The following is a 23,914-nucleotide window of genomic DNA, read 5'->3' as shown; positions in this document are numbered from 1 at the left end:
TGATAATAGATGTACTTTGACTTTAATTTGTTATTGTAATTTCATTTTGGGTTGGTAAATCAGCCCAATACAGAAATTGCACCAGCAAAATTTTAACAGTTCCGGTGTATTTTCTGCCTAAGTAAAAAGTTTGCAGAGATCATGTTGATTTCTTGCTGGGAAAATAAATGATTGAATTACAACATTACCTGCAGGATATGGTTGATTTGCTGTGAAACACAAAAGTCTTCCACTTCTCCAAACTTTACACCACCTTCACTTTTTTCACATGTTCTTTTTTTCGTTCCAGTCTGACCATCTGAGCAATTTATACGTGCTGATGAGCCTAACAGAGCAACTTTATAGGCGGCATCAGCGCAAAATATGAGGTCATCTAGTTCAAGAGAATAGCAATCATATAGTAACTTGCAGAATGTCAAAAAATCTTCAACGGAGATGCTGGTTCTAAAGTATCAGAGCAAGGTGTGACAATCTTTACAAACCTTCAAGTTTAATATTATGCTTCACTTGTTGCTCTAAAGGTCTCCTTTTTCTTAATTAACTTGGGAAATAATGTCAATCAATTGGAGCAGATGTCAGTTTCTACATGAAGCAGGCAGAATCTTGATTTAATGTCTTGGAAAAGCATGATTGGCCAACTTATACCATGTAATTCCCCAAGATGTAGATTTTCAGTTAGGTATACACACCTTGTGGGGAAATAATGCTCCAGGGATTTGGGGTAAAAGACAAAGAACATAGAACATAGAGGGGATTTCAATCAGGCCCACTGCCCAAGTACAAAAGGCAGCAGCAGGTCACTACAGTGAAAAAGAACTTTGACCAGTGACCAATCGGCATTTGGGATTGATTAGCAAGAGCAAATTAAAGAAAGGCAGGGGCGAGCACAGTGACCGAAGTCTGAGTGGACAGAGTCAGAGTGGTGACCTCAAGGCTTTAGCTCCATGAGGCTTCTGCGAAGAGAGGCTTCAGTCAGAGAAGGCAAAGGAAAGAAAAGCTCAAAGTGGAAATTTCTTTTCCTCCTTTTCTGTACATCTGCTCAGCTAGGACAGGAGAGATGTTGGGCAGGATACTTGAATGCTCCTCTTGAGGGATGTAGGAAGGCAGGGAGACCTCCAGTGTCCCTGATGACTACAACTGTGAAAGTGCATCTGGCTGCAGCTTCTAACAATCCATGTTAAGGAGTTGGAGCTGGAACTAGATGAACTCTGAATCATTCAGGAGGTTGAGGGGGTGATAGATAGGACATATAGAGAGGTAGTTACACACAAGATGCAGGGCACATGAAACTGAGTGACAGTCAGGAAGGAGAAAGGGGTTAAAGAGCCAGTGCAGAGTACCCCTGTGGCCATCTACATTACCAACAGGTACAGTATACCACTTTGGATAGTGTTGGGGGGATGATCTACCAGAGGAAAGTCACAGTGGTCGAGTCTCTGGCACTATGACTCAGAAGAGAAGAGAGAGAAGAGGCATTCTGTGGTGACAGGGGATTCTTTGGTTAGGGGAATAGACAGGAGGTTCTGTGGGTCAGAACAAGATTCCTGGTATGTTGCCTCCCAGGTGCCAGAGTCTGTGATATCTCAGACTGAGTCCTCGGAATTCTTAAGTGGGAGGGTGAACAGCCAGAAGTCATGGTCCATGTAGGTACCAATAACAATGGTAGGTTGAGTGATGTGGATCTGCATAAGGAGTTCATGGAGTTAAGTGATAAGTTAAAGGGCAGGACCTCCGGGATTGTGATCCCAGGATTGCTATCCATGCCACATGCTAGTGAAGCCAGAGCAAGGAAGATTATACAGTTCAGTATGTGGCTAAGGATTTGATGAAGGAGGGAAGGCATAAGATTTTTGGAACATTGGGCTCTCTTCCTGGGAAGGTGGGACTTTTACAGAAGGGACAGTTTGCAGTTTGCAGTTTACAGAACTGGCGGGGTACTAGTATCCCAGTGGGAAGGTTTGTTAGTGCTGCACGGTGGGCTTTAAACTAGAGTTGCAAGTGGATGGGTACCAGAGTGCAGGAACAGTTAGTGGATAGGTTGTAGACGTTGGTAAGACCTCAAAGTTAGGAATCAAAAGCATGGTGTGACTGGTGAGCTGCATATATTTTAATGCAAGAAGTATCACAGAAAAGTGGATAATAGAAACATAGAAACATAGGAAATAGGTGCAGGAGTAGGCCATTCGGCCCTTCGAGCCTGCACCACCATTCAGTATGATCATGGTTGATCATCCAACTCAGAACCCTGTACCTGCCTTCCCTCCATACTCCCTGATCCCTTTAGCCACAAGGGCCATATTTAACTCCCTCTTAAATATAGCCAATGAACTGGCCTCAACTGTTTCCTGTGGCGGAGAATTCCACAGATTCACCACTCTCTGTGTGAAGAAGTTTTTCCTCATCTCAGTCCTAAAAGGCTTCTCCTTTATCCTTAAACTGTGACCCCTCGTTCTAGACTTACCCAACATTGGGAACAATCTTCCTGCATCTAGCCTGTCCAATCCCTTTAGGAATTTATACTTTTCAATAAGATCCCCCCTCAATCTTCTAAATTCCAACAAGTATAAGCCTAGTCGATCCAGTCTTTCATCATATGAAAGTCCTGCCATCCCAGGAATCAATCTGGTGAACCTTATTTGTACTCCCTCTATGGCAAGAATGTCTTTCCTCAGATTAGGGGACCAAAACTGCACACAATACTCCCAGTGTGGTCTCACCAAGGCCTTGTACAACTGCAGTAGTTCCTCCCTGCTCCTGTACTCGAATCCTCTTGCTATGAATGCCAACATACCATTCGCCTTTTTCACCACCTGCTGTACCTGCACGCCCACTTTCAATGACTGGCGTATAATGACACCCAGGTCTCGTTGCATCTCCCCTTTTCCTAATCGGCCACCATTCAGATAATAATCTGTTTTCCTGTTTTTGCCACCAAAGTGGATAACCTCACATTTATCTACATTAAATTGCATCTGCCATGAATTTGCCCACTCACCTAATCTATCCAAGTCACCCTGCATCCTCTTAGCATCCTCCTCACAGCTAACACTACCGCCCAGCTTTGTGTCATCCGCAAACTTGGAGATGCTGCATTTAATTCCCTCATCTAAGTCATTAATATATATTGTAAACAACTGGGGTCCCAGCTCTGAGCCTTGCGGTACCCCACTAGTCACTGCCTGCCATTCTGAAAAGGTCCTGTTTATTCCCAATCTTTGCTTCCTGTCTGCCAACCAATTCTCTCTCCACATCAATACCTTACCCCCAATACCGTGTGCTTTAAGTTTGCACACTAATCTCCTGTGTGGGACCTTGTCAAAAGCCTTTTGAAGATCCAAATATACCACATCTACTGGTTCTCCCCTATCCACTCTACCAGTTACATCCTCAAAAAATCCTATGAGATTCGTCAGACATGATTTTCCTTTCATGCTGACTTTGTCCGATGATTTCACAGCTTTCCAAATGTGCTGTTATCACATCTTTGATAACTGACTCTAGCATTTTCCCCACCACCGATGTTAGGCTAACCGGTCTATAATTCCCCGGTTTCTCTCTACCTCCTTTTTTAAAAAGTGGGGTTACATTAGCCACCCTCCAATCCTCAGGAACTAGTCCAGAATCTAAAGAGTTTTGAAAAATTATTACCAATGTATCCACTATTTCTTGGGCTACTTTCTTAAGCACTCTGGGATGCAGGCCATCTGGTCCTGAGGATTCATCTGCCTTTAATCCCTTCAATTTACCTAACACCACTTCCCTACTAACATGTATTTCCTTCAGTTCCTCCATCTCACTAGACCCTCTGCCCCCTACTATTTCTGGAAGATTATTTATGTCCTCCTTAGTGAAGACAGAACCAAAGTAGTTATTCAATTGGTCTGCCATGTCCTTGTTCCCCATAATCAATTCACCTGTTTCTGTCTGTAAGGGACCTACATTTGTCTTAACCAATCTTTTTCTTTTCACATATCTTATAAAAGCTTTTACAGTCAGTTTTTATGTTCCCTGTCAATTTTCTCTCATAATCTTTTCTCCTTTTCCTAATTAAGCCCTTTGTCCTCCTCTGCTGGACTCTGAATTTCTCCCAGTCCTCAGGTGAGCCAGTTTTTTCTGGCTAATTTGTATGTTTCTTCTTTGGAATTGATACTATCCCTAATTTCCCTTGTCAGCCACGGGTGCACTACCTTCCCTGATTTATTCTTTTGCCAAACTGGGATGAACAGTTCTTGTAGTTCATCCATGCAATCTTTAAATGCTTTCTATTGCATATCCACCGTCAACCCTTTAAATGTCATTTGCCAGTCTATCTTAGCTAATTCACGTCTTATACCTTCAAAGTTACCCTTCTTTAAGTTCAGAACCTTTGCTTCTGAATTAACTATGTCACTCTCCATCTTAATGAAGAATTCCACCATATTATGGTCACTCTTACCCAAGGGGCCTCTCATGACAAGATTGCTAATTAACCCTTCCTCATTGCTCAAAACCCAGTCCAGAATAGCCTGCTCTCTAGTCGGTTCCTCGACATGTTGGTTCAAAAATCCATCCCGCATACATTCCAAGAAATCCTCTTCCTCAGCACCCTTACCAATTTGGTTCAAAAGTGCTGAAGATGAGGTAGATGATTGACATAAAGAGGCAATGTGCAATGAGGAGAGGTTGTTGATAGGGCAAAATTGCAGTCAACAGGATGACTTGTAACATTAAAGATGGACAAAATTGAAAAAGGTGAATACACGGCTCAAGATGTTATATTTGAATGCATGTATATGGAATAAGGTAGATGAACTTGCAGCACAGTTGCAGATTGGCAGGTATGACATTGTGGGCATCACTGAATCATAGCTGAAAGAAGATTATAGATGGAACATAATGTCCAAGGATACACATTGTATTGAAAGGAGAGGCAGAAAGGCGGGGGGTGGGGGTGGTGGTGGTGTTACTCTATTGGTAAAAAACTAAATCAAATCATTAGAAAAGGGTGACATAGGTTCGAAAGGTGATGAATCATTAAGGATAGAGCTAAGAAACTGCAAAGGCAAAAAGACATTGATGGGAGGTGTATACAGACCCCCAAACAGTAGCAAGAATGTGGTCTACAAAATACAATGAAAGGTAGAAAGTGCATGCCAAAGGGGCAATTTTACGATAGTCATGGGGGATTTCAATATGCATGTAGATTGGGAAAATAGGTTGGTGCTAGATTACAGGAGCGGTATTTCTAGAATACCTATGAAATGGCTTTTTAGAGGAGCTCATAGCTGAGCCCACTAGAGGATCAACTATTCTGGATTGGTTGATGTGCAATGAACCCGAATTGATTAGAGAGCTTAATGTAAAAGAATCCTTTGGGGCAAGTGATCATAATATGATCAAATTCACTCTGAAATTTGAGAAGCTAAAGTCTTCAGTACACTGAAGTACTGATACAGTACACTGATGCTAAAGTATCAGTAATACAGTGGAATAAAGAGAATTACAGAAGCATGAGAGGAGCTGGCCAGAATTGACTGGAAAAGTACACTGGCAGAGCAGCAATGACTGGAATTTCTGGAAGCTAGTTAGGAGACACAGGATATATACATCCCAAAGAGGAAGAGGTATTCTAAAGGCATGATGACACAACCATGGCTAACAAGAGAAGTCAAAGCCTAAGAGAGGGCATTTAATAGCGCAAAAGCTAGTGGGAAGCTTATAAAAACCAACAGAAGAGATGTAAAAAAGTCATTTAGAAAGTAAAGATGGAATATGAAAGTAAGCCAGCCAATAATATTAAAGAGATCCCAAAAGTTTCTTCAAACAAATAAAATGTAAAAGAGGGGTGGGAGTGGATATTGGACTACTGGAAAACGATGCTGGAGAGGTAGTAATGGAGGACAAGGAAAAGGCAGATGAACTGAATAAATATTTTGCATTAGCCTTCACTATGGAAGTCACTAGCAGTTTTGTGGAAGTTCCAGGTGTCAGGGAGCATGAAGCATGTGTGTGAAGTCATCTTAACCGGAGAGAAGGTCCTTGGGAAACTGAAAGATCTGAAAGTAAATAAGTCACCTGGACTAGATGGTGTACACCCCAGGGCTCTGAATGCAATGGCTGAAGAGATTATGAAGGCATTGGTAATGATCTTCTGGGAATCATTAGTTTCTGGAATGGTTCTAGAAGACTGGAAAATTGCTAATATCACTCCATTCTTCAAGAAGGGAGAAAGGCAGAAGAAAGGAAACTATAGGCCAGTTAGTCTGACCTCAGTGGTTGGGAAGATGTTGGAGTCGATTATAATGATGAGGTCTCAGGATACTTGGAGGCACTGTAGTCAGCTTAGTTTCCTCAACAGAAAATCTTGCCTAACAAATCTGTTGGAATGCTTTGGAAAAAAAAAACAAGCAGGATAGACAAAAGAGTCCTGATGAAGGGTCTCAGCCTGAAACGTCGACTGTACCTCTTCCTAGAGATGCTGCCTGGCCTGCTGCGTTCACCAGCAACTTTGATGTGTGTTGCTTGAATTTCCAGCATCTGCAGAATTCCTCATGTTTGCATTAACAACTTCAAGTGCTGCTTGGAGCAATTTATTGAGTTGTATTTGTTATTTGAACTTTCTTTATATGAGTTGGTTCATACTTGTCTCATTGGTGGATTTTGTTCACCAGTCACTGTAACACAGTTCTGATATATCATCGGTATAAAGACATGCAAAGCTGGAGTGGCCTCTCCAGGGCGCAAGCCAGGGCAGGATTGATAAGGAGATCCGTCTGTTGCCCATGCAGTGGGACCTCCCCTCTCCATGCTGATGACAGGTCCAAAGGAACGACGAAAGTCGATACGGTTTCGTGCCAGCAGCATGGCAGGAGTTGCTGTGCCACTGCTGGGTACAGCAGTCAGTCACCTTCGGGACGCCGACTCCGGATTTTCCTTCAGGGTTTACTCTTGAAGCCTTTCCCATGAGTGGGTATAGCCGCAAGGCAGCGAAGGTTTGAAATCGGAGTTTTCCCTCTCCTAGGTAAGCTACCATCCGTGGTTAAAGAGCCCCAGCTGCCCACAGCAACTGGTGTTAAGGCACCAGTGATCCACCTTTGCCCCCTTTGTCAGTGAGAACAGCTCTGCCGGGCATAAGGACTATGCCACACCGTCAAAATTGGCCTTTCTCTAATTTAGAATCTCAACTCGAGGACCAAACCTATCCTTTAACATAACTATTTTGAAACTAATGGCATTATGAGCACTGGATGCAAGGTGTTCCCCAACAGGGACTTCTGTCACCTGCTCTGTCTCATTCCCTAATAGGAGATCTACTGTCACGCTTTCCCTAGTTGGGACTTCTATGTACTGACTAAGCAAACTTTCCTGAACACATTTGACAAGCTCTATCCCATCCAGCCCTTTTACAGTATGGGGGTCCCCGTCAACACTTGGAAAGTTAAGATCACCTACTATCACAACTTATGTTTCTCACAACAGTCTGCGATCTCTCTACAAATGTGCTCCTCTAAATCCTGCGTACTGTTGGGTGATCTATAATATAAACCAATAAATGTGGTCATCCCTTTCTTATTCCTCAGTTCCACCTATATAGGCCTAACTCTGCTTCTATCTCCGATGGTCTTACAGAGTTCTGGTATATGAGCACCGCTGTGACATTTTCCCTGACAGTAATGCCATCCCACCCCCTTTAATTCCTCCTGCTCTATCATGTCTAAAACAACAGAACCCTGGATCACTGAGCTGCCAGTCCTGCCTCTCATACATTAAGTCTCACTGGTGGCTACAATATCATGATTCCACATGCTGATCAGTGCCCTAAGCTCACCCGTCTTTCCTACAGTACTCATTGTATTGAAATATATGCAACTCAAAACATTAGTTTCACCATGTCAACCTTTCAATTCCTGACTTTGTACATAAGTTTAACAACATCTTTCCCCATAACCACTCTACTATCTGTTCTGGTGTTCTGGTTCTCCTGAAATTCTAGTTTAAACCTCCCTTGCACGAGCAAACCTTTCCGCAAGGATATTAGTCCCCCTCCAGTTCAGATTCAAACCGTTCCTTCTGTACAGGTACCACCTTCCCTGGAAGAGAGCTGAATGATCCAAAAATCTGAAGCCCACCCTCCTGTACCACCTCCTTAGCCACATATTAAACTGTATGATCTTCCTACTTCTGGCCACACTAGTACATGGCATGGGTAGCAATCCTGATATCACAACCCTGGCGGTGCTGTCCTTTAACCTAGCACCTAACTCTCTGATTTCACCTTGCAAGACCTTGTCGCCTATCCTACCCATGTCATTGGTACCAACATGGGCCACGGCCTCTGACTCCTCACTCTTCCGCTTACAAATGCTGTGGACTCACTCCAAGATGCCCCTGACCCTGGCACTTGAGAGGCAACAAACAATCTGGGAATGTTGTTCCCATCCATAGAACCTCCTGTCACTAGTGGATGCCTCGTCCACCCTCCCCCTTCCCTTCCAAGCCATAGGGTCAGACAGTGCCAGAGAACTGATCGCTGTGGCTTTCTTCAGCTGAGTCATCAACCCAACAGTATACCTGTTGTTGAGCGGAACAACCGCGGGTGCTCTGCACTGGCTGGCTATCCCCTTTCCCCGTCCTGACGGTCACCCAGTTACCTGTGCCCAGCACCTTGTGTGTAACTACCTCCCTGTATGTCCTGTTGATCAACCCCTCAGCTTCACAAATGATCTGAAGTTCGTCCACTTTCAGATCCAATTCCTTAACACACTCTGTTGGAAGCTACAGCGGGACACACTTCTTGCAGGTGTAGTAATCAGCGGCACTGGAGGTCTCCCTGCCTTCCCAAATCCTGCAAGAAGAGCATTTCACTATCCCGCTGAGCACCCCACTGCTCTAACTATGCAATAAGAAAGAAAGAAAACTTAACCAAAAAAAATCTACCTGCGGCCTCCGCCTCCCCTCGCTAAAGTCTCTATGAGCTAAAGTCTGAACTCCCCACTCTGACACTGGCCCATTCGCATAATGGCTTAACCTATCTTCTTCTTATTGGCCCTTGCCAAGTACCTAATTATGCACAATCCAACGTCTTTCCAGGAACTGTGGTGCGCAGATTGTGCCGGCTGCCCCTGTTTGTTTCTTTTGAACTCTATTTCCCACGAGGCAAACGATTGCTCACTTCTTTCGACCTCTCTGTCCTGCTACACAATCAAAATGTGGAAAGTCAGGCTATGATTCTGATCTAAACATCAGCTCTTAGCCTGAACTAATGTTTCATCTCAAAATTCAGCATGAGTCCCCAAATGCTAAGAACTTTCTACATGGGCACAATTGAGAGCATCCTGACTGGCTGTATCACTGCCTGAGATGGGAACTGTACCTCCTTCAATTGCAGGACTCTGCAGAGAGTGTTGCGGACAGCCCAGCACATCTGTGGATGTGAACTTCCCACTATTCAGGACACTTACAAAGACAGATGTATAAAAAAGGGCCCAAAGGATCATTGGGGATCCAAGTCACTCCAACCACAAACTGTTCCAGCTGCGACCATCCGGGAAACAGTACCGCAGCATAAAAGCCAGGACCAACAGGCTCCGGGACAGCTTCTTCCACCAGGCCATCAGACTGGTTAACTTACACTGACGTAACTGTATATCAAAGCTATCTTGACTGTTCTGTTGTATATCTTACTCTACATACTATTTATTACAAATTACTGTAATTTGCGCATCGCACATTCGGACAGAGACATAACATAAAGATTTTTACTCCTCATGTATGTGAAGGATGTAAGAAATAAAGTCAATTCAATTTAATTTCAATTCAATTCACTTCAATTCAATTCACTGTCTTTTTAAAAGAATGTTACATTCATTTTGATTGCACTTTACCCTGTTGTAAGATGTGAAGTTAATGAAACAATAAATCAGAGCAGTTATTCAAATTTACGTTTATATAGCAATATAACTTACCAGGATTAGTACATTGCTTTACACATTTGTATTTATAATGGAATTCTGTGGGTTGACCTGAAAGAGTACAGTGCACAAAAAATAGTATTAATTCAAATTCCAAATATCTTACAAAGATAAAATCAATTTCAGCTAGCTGTTCTAAAATAGTTCAAACATATAAATTATTCATTTTGGGGAATAATTGTGAAATAGGGTATTTTTAAAGTAGTGTGAGTATAGTACATGTTGGTGTATGGAGAGACTGTGTTCTGGTTCAGAAACCATTTGAGAGATGAATCAACCAATTATGGGGAAAATCCAGGTCAGGTGGCGTGGAAACGTACTTTATGTTCAATAGCTGACTGCTGTATGGCCATGCTTTTGTGCACAACAGAACAGACCTGGAGCAGTTAGCTTGCTCAAAGTCTTTTCCACTCTCCATCTGCCATATTGCTGGGGAAGTGATGATATCCTACTAGACTGGTTGTGGTAACTTGTTTTTCGTTCTTTCTACTTCACTTCTAATATTTATATCTATGCACTTGTAATGCTACTGTGACACTGTAATTTCACTTGGGATCAGTAAAGTATCTATCTACCTACCTATCTATCTATCATCACAAATAGATCACAAATTGGATTCAAGAGTCAGAGAAAATGAATGTCCTGTATGTCAAATTAATCACCTAAATATAATTAATACCTTCCCTTGCCTGTACTCAAACAAAGCTCCAGGCCATAATGTCCAGCATTAACATTGTAATGCTTTGTGTGAAACCAGATGTTGAGCACTGTGCGCAGGTTGGCTGCTGTTGGTGTATTTTCTTCAGAAGTAGTGCAATTTAGATTTGCTATATTGTTCCTAGGACAAAAAATTTGCCTTGTGAGGTGAAATTCAACAAGATTGGTCTGTGCTCAATAGAATTTAGAGAAATGAGATATAATCACAATGCATTCGTTACTAAATGAAGCATACCAACTGATCGAGAAGGGGTTTATAACCCAGGGTCCACGGACCCCCCAGTTAATGTTAAGATTCCATGGCATAAAAAAGGTTGGGAACTCCTGCCATAGTGGTAATCCCACTATATTGCAGAGTCAATAAGTTATACTCTCCCACAAGAATTCAATTTTCAATGGAATAAGCATCAGATGTGGAGTACAATGCACTGTTGCTGCTAAAACAGCATATTTATTTATTTATTTACAACCAACCAGACAAAAAATATGATGGTCATGCCTATCTCACAAGTCACTTTCTCAGCTAGCTTCATGTTATCAGAAAATACGGATACTATGTTTTTGTTTTATTATCATAAATTGTGAGTAGCTAGTACTCCCTGTGGCATCCTACTATTGAAAGACTTGTTTATACACCAGTTTATTTCTACTCTATTTTTTTAATCATCAACTAGCTAGGTAAGATTTCCCATGGTAGGGGAGTCTAGGACAAGAGGGCACAACTTCAGGATTGAAGGATGTCTATTTAGAACTGAGATGCGGAAAAATTACTTTAGTCAGAGGGTGGTAAATCTGTGGAATTTGTTGCCACGTGTGACTGTGGAGACCAAATCATTGGGTGCATCTAAGGCAGAGATAGATAGGTTCTTGATTGGTCAGGGCATCAAAGGGTATGGGGAGAAGGCAGGGAAGTCGGATGACTGGAAGAATTGGATCAGCGCATGATAGAGTGGCGGAGCAGACTCAATGGGCCGAGTGACCTACTTCTACTCCTATATCTTATGGTCTCATGGTCTTCAATTATGATTGAAAAATGAGAGAGAAAATTATTATTTCAACAAGATAAAACTACATAAACACCAAGGTGTATGGAGTATGTAGATCCAACAAAGAATGGGAAAGGCAGATGAAATATTGGCCTTTATTTCAAGGGCTAAGAAGTATAAAAGTAGAAAGTTTTGATGATTTTACAGGGCATTGGTGAAACTGTATAGGAGTAGTGCATAAGTTTTTATTTCTATATTTAAGGAAGGATATGCTTTAATTGGAAACAGTGCAGACAAAATTCACCAGTTTGACTCCAGGGGTGAAGTTAACAGGGGAGGAAAAACTGAGCTCAATGGACCTGAAGTTATTTGAATTTAGGTAATGAGAGGTTATTGAAGTGCATAAGAATCAATGGGGTTTGGGGGGGAAAGTGGTTGAGCATGCTTCTCATGGTCGTGTTTTTAATACCAGGCACATAGTTTTGGAAGTATGGGTTTCTTACCTAAGGCAGAGTGAGTACAATTGAATACTGGGGAATTAAGGTTTGTGGGGAGAGAGAGGTCAAGTGTTGATGAAGCAAAGACCGATTAGCCATTAGCTTACTGAATGCAAAACAGGATCAAGGAGCCTGTTGGCTAACTTCTGTTCCAGTTTAGAATGATCGAATGTTTGTATATTATAATTCTCTATTCATATTAATGTGGTATCTCAAATCCATGTCAGATTTTATTTATAGTAATAGATTGTTATCTGGTAACTTATTTAAAGTCTTTTGAAAATTGTATCTCTTATCTACTTGGATAGTTACATCTTCAAAAACCCTTTAGGTTTGTCAAACATAGTTTTCCTTTCACAAATAAAACAAATGTTGCATTGCTAAGGTTAGCATTATATTCGAGTTGAACATGACTTTAATGTGAAATGTTGAAATCTATAAAGAATATTTTTATAGATATTACAAAGAATTAAACACTGGCATGCAGATGAAACAACATTCAGTTCAGTATTTTATGTAAGGTCTAAGAGATTTTCATCTCCAGCCAATGAATGTTTACAAAGACTTTCGGCATGTCATCATTTCTCCCACAGCTTTCGCTTAGTACTTGCATTGTGTGGCCATTGTAAATCATTGTTGATTACACAAAATGTACTACTTGAAAGGACAACTGGAGATAGATTCTTGAATGATACAGAAAATTGACTCAATTGGAAATAAATCAATGTTTTCTAAACGCGCGTGCGTGTGTGTGTGTGTGTGTGTGTGTGTGTGTGTGTGTGTGTGTATATAAATGTGCCCAGCCTCTTTTAATAGGTTGTAGCTTTTTAAAAAATGTTATCTATTGACAATATTGTTTGTTTAATTTTGTAAGACTGAAGCACTCACCCCATGTTATTTAAGTTACACATGAAATAAATGACTGATTAATAATGTCTACAGAACATCTACAGTATGTCAAATTTCGATGGAAACACAATGCTAGGTCATATTCAATGGGCAATTTACAGAGTAAAATTTTGGATATTTTGTTAGTCATCCACTGTATGTTCAGGAGAAAATCTACGAAGCTCTAGGGAATTATGCATGAATAACATTACACTAATCAATTTATCTTGATGTGTATAAAAATATCAATATATTAACACTGAAAAAAGTATTTTAGTATGTTGATCATAATCCTTTAATCGTCTGATGATACAAAAATGCAAATACATCATTCTGCTTACCATTGCTTCCACTTGCACTTTCCTACAAATTGGAAAAAAAAGTGACTCTTATGAATACAGGATTACAGTGTCAAACCTTTTTCTGATTGTATATGGGTTTCATCTACTTCTAGATGAAAATTTATGGAGTTTCTTCTTGTTTAATTTCACCAACTTGACTTACTGTTAAATTCTTAGATGTGCCATTTAGTAACAGACTCTTTGATAAATCCATGTTACCAAAAACTTTTTTTTAAGTATATAAAGGACAAAAGAGAGTCGAGGGTAGATATAGGACCAATATAAAATGACACTGGAGATATTGTAATGAGATATGCAGAGATGGCAGAGGAACTGAATGCATCACAGTGGAAGACACCTACGGTATACCGGTCATTCAAGAGTGTTGGCGAAGTGAAGCTTGTGTAGTGAAAATTACGACTGAGAAGGTGCTCAGGAAGCTTAATGGTCTCAGGGTGGATAAATCTCCTGGACCTGATGGAATGCACCCTTGGGTTCTGAAGGAAGTAGCTGGAGAGATTGCAGAGGCATTAACAATGATCTTTCAAGAATCAATAGATTCTGGCATTGTACCAGATGATGGAAAATTGCAAATGTTACTCTTCTATTTAAGAAGGGTGGGAGGCAACAGAAAAGAAACTATAGACCAGTTAGCCTGACGTCAGTGGTTGTGAAGTTGTTGGAATCGATTGTTAGGGATGAGATTACGGAAGACTGGGAGGCACATGACAAGATTGGCCAAAGCCAGCATGGTTTCCTAAAAGGAAAATCCTGCCTGACAAACCTACTGCAATTCTTTAAGGAAATTACAAGCAGGGTAGACAAAGGAGATGTAGTAGATGAGGTCTACTTGGATTTTCAGAAGGCCTTTGACAAGGTGCCGCACGTGAAGCAGCTTAGCAAGATAAGAGCCCATGGAATTACAGGGAAGTTACTAGCATGGGTGGAGCATTGGCTGGTTGGCAGAAAACAGAGAGTGGGAATAAAGGGATTCTATTCTGGCTGGCTGCCGGTTACCAGTGGAGTTCCACAGGGATTGGTGTTGGGGCCATTGTTTTTTATGATGTACGTCAATGATTTGGACTATGGAATTAATGGATTTGTGGCTAAATTTGCCAATGATACAAAGATAGGTGGAGAAGCAGGTAGTGTTGAGGAAACGGAGAGCCTGCAGAGAGACTTAGATAGTTTAGGGGAATGGGCAAAGAAATGGCAAATGAAATACAATGTTGGAAAGTGTATAGTCATGCACTTTGGTGGGAAATATAAATGGGCAGGCTATAATTTAAATGAGGAGAGAATTCAAAATGCAGAGATGCAAAGGGACTTGAAAGTCCTTGTGCAGGATACCTTAAAGGTGAATCTCCAGGTTGAGTCAGTGGTGCAGAAGGCAAATGCAAAGTTGGCGTTCGTTTCTAGAGGTATAGAATATAAGAGCAGGGATGTGATGTTTTATAAGGCAATCGTGAGACCACATTTGGAGTATTGTGTGCAGTTTTGGGCTCCTTATTTTAGAAAGGATATACTGATATTGGAGAGGGTTCAGAGAAGATTCACGATAATGATTCCAGCAATGAAAGGGTTACCGTATGAGGAACGTCTGGCAGCTCTTGAGCTGTATTCCCTGGAGTTCAGAAGAATGAGGGGGGATCTCAGAGAAACATTCCGAATGTTAAAAGGCCCGAACAGATTAGATACGGCAAAGTTATTTCTCATGGTAGGGGATTCTAGGACAAGAGGCATGACTTCAGGATTGAAGGACGTCCTTTTACAGCTGAGATGCAGAGAAATTACTTTAGTCAGAGGGTGGTAAATCTGTGGAATTTGTTGCCACCAGCAACTGTAGAGGCCAAGTCATTGGGTGTATTTAAGGCAGAGATAGATAGGTTCTTGATTAGCCAGGGTATCAAAGGGTATAGGGTGAAAGCAGGGGAGTGGGGATGACTGGAAGAATTGGATCAGCCCATGATTGAATGGCAGAGCAGACTCGATGGGTGAACGGCCTACTTCTGCTCCTATATCTTATGGTCTAATTCAAATGTATTAATTCTCTACGGTCTCATACGCTTTTAAAACTATGAAAAGATGGTCTGAAAGAGGTTATGCCTATAAAACCACAGGCATATAAAACATATTTGGAACCAGGATGACTACAATTAAATGAAAGTACAGATAATTACTTCACAAGTATCAGGTAAAACTGAGAATCTACAATTTATTGATTTTCTTCCATATCTCCTGTAATCAACTTAATTACAGATACAATAACATTTAGACAACTTACAAAAAAAAATTAATTGATCACTGCTTTTTGATTCAGCTCTAATGCAAATTGACCTCATTGGGGATATAAATTTCATACTGTTTTTCCTTTCCCTTTCATTTTCTTTTCAATATTTCTCTTCATATTTTCCTACCTATACATTGGCAAGAAATTCTGGCTATTTATTTATTATATTTATAGAACATAGAAGATAGAATAGTACAGCACAGTACAGGCCCTTCCGCCCACAATGTTGTGTCGACTCTTGAACCCTGCCTCCCATATAACCGCCCACCTTAAATTCCTCCATATATCTGTCTAGTAGTCTCTTAAATTTCACTAGTGTATCTGCCTCCACCACTGACTCAGGCAGTGCATTCCACACACCAACCACTCTCTGAGTAAAAAATCTTCCTCTAATATCCCCCTTGAACTTCCCACACCTTACCTTAAAGCCATGTTCTCTTGTATTGAGCAGTGGTGCCCTGGGGAAGAGGCGCTGGCTATCCACTCTATCTATTCCTCTTAATATCTTGTACACCTCTATCATGTCTCCTCTCATCCTTCTTCTCTCCAGAGAGTAAAACCCCAGCTCCCTTAATCACTGAAAGTAAGCTTGCAGGTACAGCAGACAGTGAAGAAAGCTAATGGTATGTTGGCCTTCATAACAAGGGGAGTTGAGTATAGGAGCAAAGAGATCCTTCTGCAGGTGTACAGGGCCCTGGTGAGACCACACCTGGAGCATTGTGTACAGTTTTGGTCTCCAAATTTGAGGAAGGACATTCTTACTATTGAGGGAGTGCAGCGTAGGTTCACGAGGTTAATTCCTGGGATGGCGAGACTGTCATATGTTGAAAGATTGGAGCGACTGGGCTTGTATACACTGGAATTTAGAAGGATGAGAGGGGATCTGATTGAAACATATAAGATTATTAAGGGATTGGACATGCTGGAGGCAGGAAACATGTTCCCAATGTTGGGGGAGTCCAGAACCAAAGGCCACAATTTGAGAATAAGGGGTAGGCTATTTAGAACAGAGTTGAGGAAAAACTTTTTCACCCAGAGAGTTGTGGATCTGTGGAATGCTCTGCCTCAGAAGGCAGTGGAGGCCAATTCTCTGGATGCTTTCAAGAAGGAGTTAGATAGAGCTCTAAATGATAGCGGTGTCAAGGGATATGGGGAGAAGGCAGGAACGGGGTACTGATTGTGGATGATCAGCCATGATCACAGTGAATGGTGGTGCTGGCTCAAAGGGCCAAATGGCCTGCTCCTGCATTTATTGTCTATTGTCTATTAATCTCTGATCATAATGCATACTCTCTAAACCAGGCAGCATCCTGGTAAATCTCCTCTGTACCCTTTCCAATGCTTCCACATCCTTCCTATAGTGAGGCGACCAGAACTGGACACAGCAAGTATTATTATGCAGTGCAGAATAGGCCCTTCTGGCACTCTGAGCCACACCACCCAGCAATCCCCTGATTTAACCCTAGCCCAATCACGGGAATTTTTACAGTGACCAATTAACCTCCCAACCGGTATGCCTTTGCATTGACAGAGAAAACCAGAGCACCTGGAGGAAACTCACACTGTCATGGGGAGAATATACAAACTCCTTACAGGCAGTGTTGGGAATTGAACCCAGGTTTCCTGCACTGTAAAGTATTGTGCTAACCACTATGCTACCGTGCCACCCCAGCTATAGTTACTGTATAATTGTATGCTTACTCCTGTTACACTTTTTTATGGCTTTGAATCTTTTTTTTTGCCTTTGCTGTTCAGCTGATAACCTCTCTATTCAAAATCTGTGTTCTAAAGTGTACTGAGTATGGCCCCATGAAATGACAATTCAACTCTTTTTGAACCCTTAGCACATGGGGTCTTTCAATATCTGTAGCTGGATTCTTTCTTAGTCTCAGCACCCTTAAAATTAAAGATAGCTTGATAAATTCTTTTTTGGATTCAGGTTTATTGATTATATGTGATTTTGTAAGTCCAAATGGAATGCTGCGTGCGACGCGATAACAGGAAGTGACCATTATGAGAGCATACTGAACACTGGACACAGGTGTGTTTGAGAAAAAGACAGGCGGTGTCGAGACAAAAGACCAAAGAGTTTGCTTGTCGCATGGTTTCTCTACACTTGTGAAGCTCATGTTTATCAGGATGCCTTTTCTGGCTTTGATAGACATCAACTAAGGGCCAGAAATTACAAATGGTACCTATGACCTCGGGATGGTTTCACAGATGAGTCAGAATTCAGAGTTGCCCCAATAACAACAATCAATTAGACACTAAGAATCATGAGCCCTGAAATCTCTGGAAATCTTTGTGACTTGCAATGTAGTATTTAGTGTGGTTTATTTATGCTTTCTATTTTATGATAATGGATTAGGTTTAAGTTAGTTTATTGTGCTTGTACACTTATGACCACATCTTCCGGAGATTCAAAATGCTAGGTCTGATCAACTCAGCCCATTACAAAAGACATAAGGTATGTTGTCTTTTATTAGCTGGGAGATTGGGTTCAAGAGCTTTGTCCTATTCTATTCTAAAAACTCGGATTAGACCATATTTGGAGTGTTGTGTTCAATTCTGGTTCCCTTATTATAAGAATGTGAAAACTTTAGAGAGGGTGCAGAGGAGATTTACCAAGATGCTGCTTGGATTACAGAACGTCTTCTAAGGATGGGTTGAGTGAGCTTTTCTCTTTGAAGTGAAGGAGGATGAGGGGTGAACTTATCGAGGTGTACAAGATGATAGAGTGGGTATCCAGTGCATTATCTCCCAGGTACTCAAAGAAAATCCGCATAATTTTAAAATAACTGGAGGAAAGTATGGGGGTGGGGGGAATTGTCAGAGGAACATTTTTCACACAGAGAGTAGTGGGTGCATGGAACAGACTGCCAAGGTGGTGGTTAGAAACATAGAAAACCTACAGCACAATACAGGCCCTTTGGCACACAAAGTTGTGCCGAACATGTCCCTTCCTTAGAAATTACTATGCTTACCCATAGCCCTCTATTTTTCTAAGCTCCATGTACCTGTCCAAAAGTCTCTTAAAAGGCCCTATCGTATCCGCCTCCACCACCATTGTCGGCAGCCCATTCCACGCACTCACCACACTCTGAATAAAAAAAACTTACCCCTGACATCTCCTCTGTACCTACTCCCCAGCACCTTAAACCTGTGCCTTCTTGCGGCAACCATTTCAGCCCTGGGAAAAAGCCTCTGACTATCCACACAATCAATGCCTCTCATCATCTTATACACCTCTATCGGGTCACCCCTCATCCTCCGTCGCTCCAAGGGGAAAAGGCCGGGTTCACTCAACCTGTTTTCGTAGGCAAACAGGTTGAGACGGATGAATTAGGGAGAGTTAAGAGACTCCTAGATAGACATGTGAATGAGAGGAAAATGTGGGAGAGAAGGGTTAGATTGATCTTGGAGTAGGTTAAAAGGTCAGCACAATATTATAGGCCAAAGGACTTGTATCGTCCTATACTGGTCCGTGTTCTAAATGTCACCTAAGGCATTCAGTCAAAATGGCCAATGTTGCATTTTGTCCAAGGTTTTCAAAATCAGGGAACTATAAGTCACACCACTACATTTAGCTTCCCTGTTCAATTATTGGAGGTTCTGTCCACCTCATACGAGAGCTATTTATTGAGTTGTATTTGTTATTTGGATTTTCTTTATATGCGTCAGTTCATACTTGTCTCATTGGTGGATTTTGTTCACCAGTCTCTGTGACACAGTTCTGGTATATCATTGAGAAACAATATGAAGTTTGAAGCAATTGACTAAGGCAATTCCAAAGCACAATTCCAACAGCAATTGCCCACCTGATGTGTTGTGCTGTTTCTCTGCTGCTCTTTCAGAAATGTTCTGGAACAGGAGAAAGGCTGGTACCTCCAATTCATACACGCCATTGATATCAGTAAGATTCCTTGAGTGTCTTTGAGCAAAGGTGGTTTCTCCAGTTTTGAGTGTAAGAGCACACCTGCACTCTAAAATATTGTTTCTCAAACTAATCCCATTCAGCAATCTCAGAAAATCAGTCCCAAAGTGTGTCATAAAGTATTATAGAAAATTTCTTCAATTCATATTGAAAATAATTTTTAGAGGATAAGTGTAATAGAGTTGTAGAATCATATGACACTACAACACAGAAACAGGCCCTTCAGCCCATCTAGTTTTTGTCAAACTATTAATCTGCCTAATCCCATCAACATGTGCCTGGACCATAGCCCTCTGTTCCCTTCCCATCCATGTACGTATCAAAATTTCTCTTGAATGTTGATATCAAACCATCCTTCAGTTTGGCAACTCATTGCACTCTCTCACCACCCTCATGTTCTCCTTAAACATTTTATCTTGTACCCTTAACCCAGGACCTCTAGTTATAGTCTCATATGACCTCAATTGGAAAAAACCTGCTTGCATTAACCCTATCCGTTCTATTCATAATTTTGTATAGCACTATATACACCTCTAGAATCTCTCCCCCCCCCCCCATTCCTCTACAATCCAGGGAATGAAATCCTAACCTATTCAACCTTTCCCGAAAACTAAAGTTCTTGTCCTGGCAGCATTCATGAAAATTTTCTCTACACTCTTGCAACTCTACACTCTTTCCATCTTATTAGAAACATAGAAACATAGAAAATGGGTGCAGGAGTAGGCCATTCGGCCCTTCGAGCCTGCACCGCCATTTATTATGATCATGGCTGATCATCCAACTCAGAACACCGCCCCAGCCTTCCCTCCATACCCCCTGACCCCCATAGCCACAAGGGCCATATCTAACTCCCTCTTAAATATAGCCAATGAACTGGCCTCAACTGTTTCCCGTGGCAGAGAATTCCACAGATTCACCACTCTCTGTGTGAAGAAGTTTTTCCTAATCTCAGTCCTAAAAGGCTTCCCCTCTATCCTCAAACTGTGACCCCTCGTTCTGGACTTCCCCAACATCGGGAACAATCTTCCTGCATCTAGCCTGTCCAATCCCTTTAGGATCTTATACGTTTCAATCAGATCCCCCCTCAATCTTCTAAATTCCAACGAGTACAAGCCCAGTTCATCCAGTCTTTCTTCATATGAAAGTCCTGCCATCCCAGGAATCAATCTGGTGAACCTTCTCTGTACTCCCTCTATGGCAAGGATGTCTTTCCTCAGATTAGGGGACCAAAACTGCACACAATACTCCAGGTGTGGTCTCACCAAGGCCTTGTACAACTGCAGTAGTACCTCCCTGCTCCTGTACTCAAATCCTCTCGCTATAAATGCCAGCATACCATTCGCCTTTTTCACCGCCTGCTGTACCTGCATGCCCACTTTCAATGACTGGTGTATAATGACACCCAGGTCTCGTTGCACCTCCCCTTTTCCTAATCGGCCACCATTCAGATAATAATCTGTTTTCCTATTTTTGCCACCAAAGTGGATAACTTCACATTTATCCACATTAAATTGCATCTGCCATGAATTTGCCCACTCACCCAACCTATCCAAGTCACCCTGCATCCTCTTAGCATCCTCCTCACAGCTAAAACTGCCACCCAGCTGCGTGTCATCCGCAAACTTGGAGATGCTGCATTTAATTCCCTCATCCAAGTCATTAATATATATTGTAAACAACTGGGGTCCCAGCACTGAGCCTTGCGGTACCCCACTAGTCACTGCCTGCCATTCTGAAAAGGTCCCGTTTATTCCCACTCTTTGCTTCCTGTCTGCTAACCAACTCTCCACCCACACCAATACCTTACCCCAATACCGTGTGCTTTAAGTTTGCACACTAATCTCCTGTGTGGGACCTTCTCAAAAGCCTTCTGAAAATCCAAATATACCACATCCACTGGTTCTCCCCTATCCACTCTACCAGTTACATCCTCAAAAAATTCTATGAGATTCGTCAGACATGATTTTCCTTTCACAAATCCATGCTGACTTTGTCCGATCATTTCACCGCTTTCCAAATGTGCTGTTATCACATCCTTGATAACTGACTCCAGCAGTTTCCCCACCACCGACGTTAGGCTAACCGGTCTATAATTCCCCGGTTTCTCTCTCCCTCCTTTTTTAAAAAGTGGAGTTACATTAGCCACCCTCCAATCCTCAGGAACTAGTCCAGAATCTAACGAGTTTTGAAAAATTATCACTAATGCATCCACTATTTCTTGGGCTACTTCCTTAAGCACCCTGGGATGCAGACCATCTGGCCCTGGGGATTTATCTGCCTTCAATCCCTTCAATTTACCTAACACCACTTCCCTACTAACATGTATTTCGCTCAGTTCCTCCATCTCACTGGACCCTCTGTCCCCTACTATTTCTGGAAGATTATTTATGTCCTCCTTAGTGAAGACAGAACCAAAGTAATTATTCAATTGGTCTGCCATGTCCTTGCTCCCCATAATCAATTCACCTGTTTCTGTCTGCAGGGGACCTACATTTGTCCTTACCAGTCTTTTCCTTTTTACATATCTATAAAAGCTTTTACAGTCCGTTTTTATGTTGCCTGCCAGTTTTCTCTCATAATCTTTTTTCCTCTTCCTAATTAAGCCCTTTGTCCTCCTCTGCTGAACTCTGAATTTCTCCCAGTCCTCAGGTGAGCCACTTTCTCTGGCTAATTTGTATGCTTCTTCTTTGGAATTGATACTATCCCTAATTTCTCTTGTCAACTATGGGTGCACTACCTTCCTTGATTTATTCTTTTGCCAAACTGGGATGAACATTTGTTGCAGTTCATCCATGCAACCTTTAAATGCTTAATGCTTATTGATATCTTTCCTGTAGTTCACCATGCAATATTATTTTCTAAATATATAGTGTGAGAAGTTTTGAATGCATTTGGAGTAATTTATTAAGTTGTAATTTGTTATTTTGTGGATTTTGTTCACCAGTTACTATTAAATATATCTGATATGTCATCATTATAAAGACCTGAAATTTGAAGCAACAGATGAGGCAATGTTATTCAAATCAAAATGATTACATCTATGTTTGGGATTATTTCCTTCTGTTAATAAAAGTAATGTACCGTTCACAATAGTCCATACCAGCTGTTATATTATTTTCATTCATTATTAAAACTAAACAATAAGGATACCAGCAATATCTGCTTAACACAAAGTACAAAAAATGTCCACTCACAATTGAAATTGATATCAAAAGAGTGCAAGCGAGAATCGTGAGAAACTGCCAATCTTTATTTCTGAGGTTCACCTGGAAGAAAGTTGAAAAGTAAACTAAAATACTAAAATGAATAATGGAAATGTGCATTCTACTCTGCCCATCCCAAACCAGATCACTTGTCAGATGGGTAGTTGTCTCCTTAAAGCCAATGTGCATACTTGGGAAATAAAATCACACATTTTATTATAAAAAGATATCCATTTGCGAACTTTGTCTATCACAAGTTGAAGATAGTCTATTTGGATCATAATATTATGTACTATCATCATAGAAAAAAATGTACAATTGAACAAAACTGATAGAATAAAGTGTACTCACATTTTTCCCCATTCTCTCTTCTATTAGTTGTTACAGTTGTTACGATCAATGCTTCCTTGTTGACTGAGTTTACTGAATGAGAAAAAGGTGTTGCAATGTAAACTACTTCCCAAAATAGTGACGTATGCACAAGATCTAAAGTTAATATTCATTGCAGGCAGCAAGACCATGTGAATAGCTATTTAAATTATCCTATCAACTTCAACAGCCAAAAACACAGGTAAATGGTGCTACTAGTTTTTCTTTTTTAATATAATTTGCAAATACAGTTACTATAATGGAACATTAACATATAAATCAACCAGATTTGCCCCTCAAATACATGGGTGCAGAAAGAAGCATTTTCTCTTGTCCTGCAGCCCTTGAGATTTTTGTTGAGTGAATACCTGTCTTATCACATATTCTTTAGCAGCACTCAGGAAGTTATTGGTGTAGCTGTGAGTCATGTTAAGCCTTCTCAACTTGCCCTCAGCTGTTGGCTGATTATCTATGATTTAAGACCAAACAACCATAAGACCATAAGATATAGGAGCAGAATTAGGCCCTTTGACCCATCGAGTTTGCTCCACCATTTCATCATGGCTGATCCAATTTGCCTCTCAGCCCCAATCTCCTGCCCTCTCAAAGTATCCCTTCACGCCCTGACCAATCAAAAATCGATTACCCTCTGCCTTAAATATACATAAAGACTTGGCCTCCAAAGCTACCTGTGGCTAAGAGTTCCACAGATTCAACGCTCTCTGGCTAAAGGAATTTC

The 23,914-nt window shown here is 41.3% G+C and overlaps 1 protein-coding gene across 1 annotated transcript in view; it reads right to left on the bottom strand.

Annotated features, from left to right (window-relative positions):
- The window catches only part of LOC140211093 (adhesion G protein-coupled receptor F5-like), a 56,616-nt gene extending 33,013 nt beyond the window's left edge, over positions 1-23,603 (bottom strand). Inside the window, exons 1-4 of the mRNA XM_072280541.1 lie at positions 23,544-23,603; positions 13,380-13,401; positions 9,945-10,001; positions 189-373 (exon numbers count right to left, since the gene is read on the bottom strand). Coding sequence (XP_072136642.1) covers positions 189-373; positions 9,945-10,001; positions 13,380-13,401; positions 23,544-23,603 — 324 coding nt within the window. The remainder of the gene's footprint in view (positions 1-188; positions 374-9,944; positions 10,002-13,379; positions 13,402-23,543) is intronic.
- Between the last annotated feature and the right edge of the window lie 311 nt (positions 23,604-23,914).

Source organism: Mobula birostris, chromosome 2, assembly GCF_030028105.1.
Source record: "Mobula birostris isolate sMobBir1 chromosome 2, sMobBir1.hap1, whole genome shotgun sequence".
Lineage (NCBI taxonomy): Eukaryota > Metazoa > Chordata > Chondrichthyes > Myliobatiformes > Myliobatidae > Mobula > Mobula birostris.
Note: the sequence above shows the minus strand (reverse complement) of the source record. Positions and strands in the feature narration are given on the sequence as shown.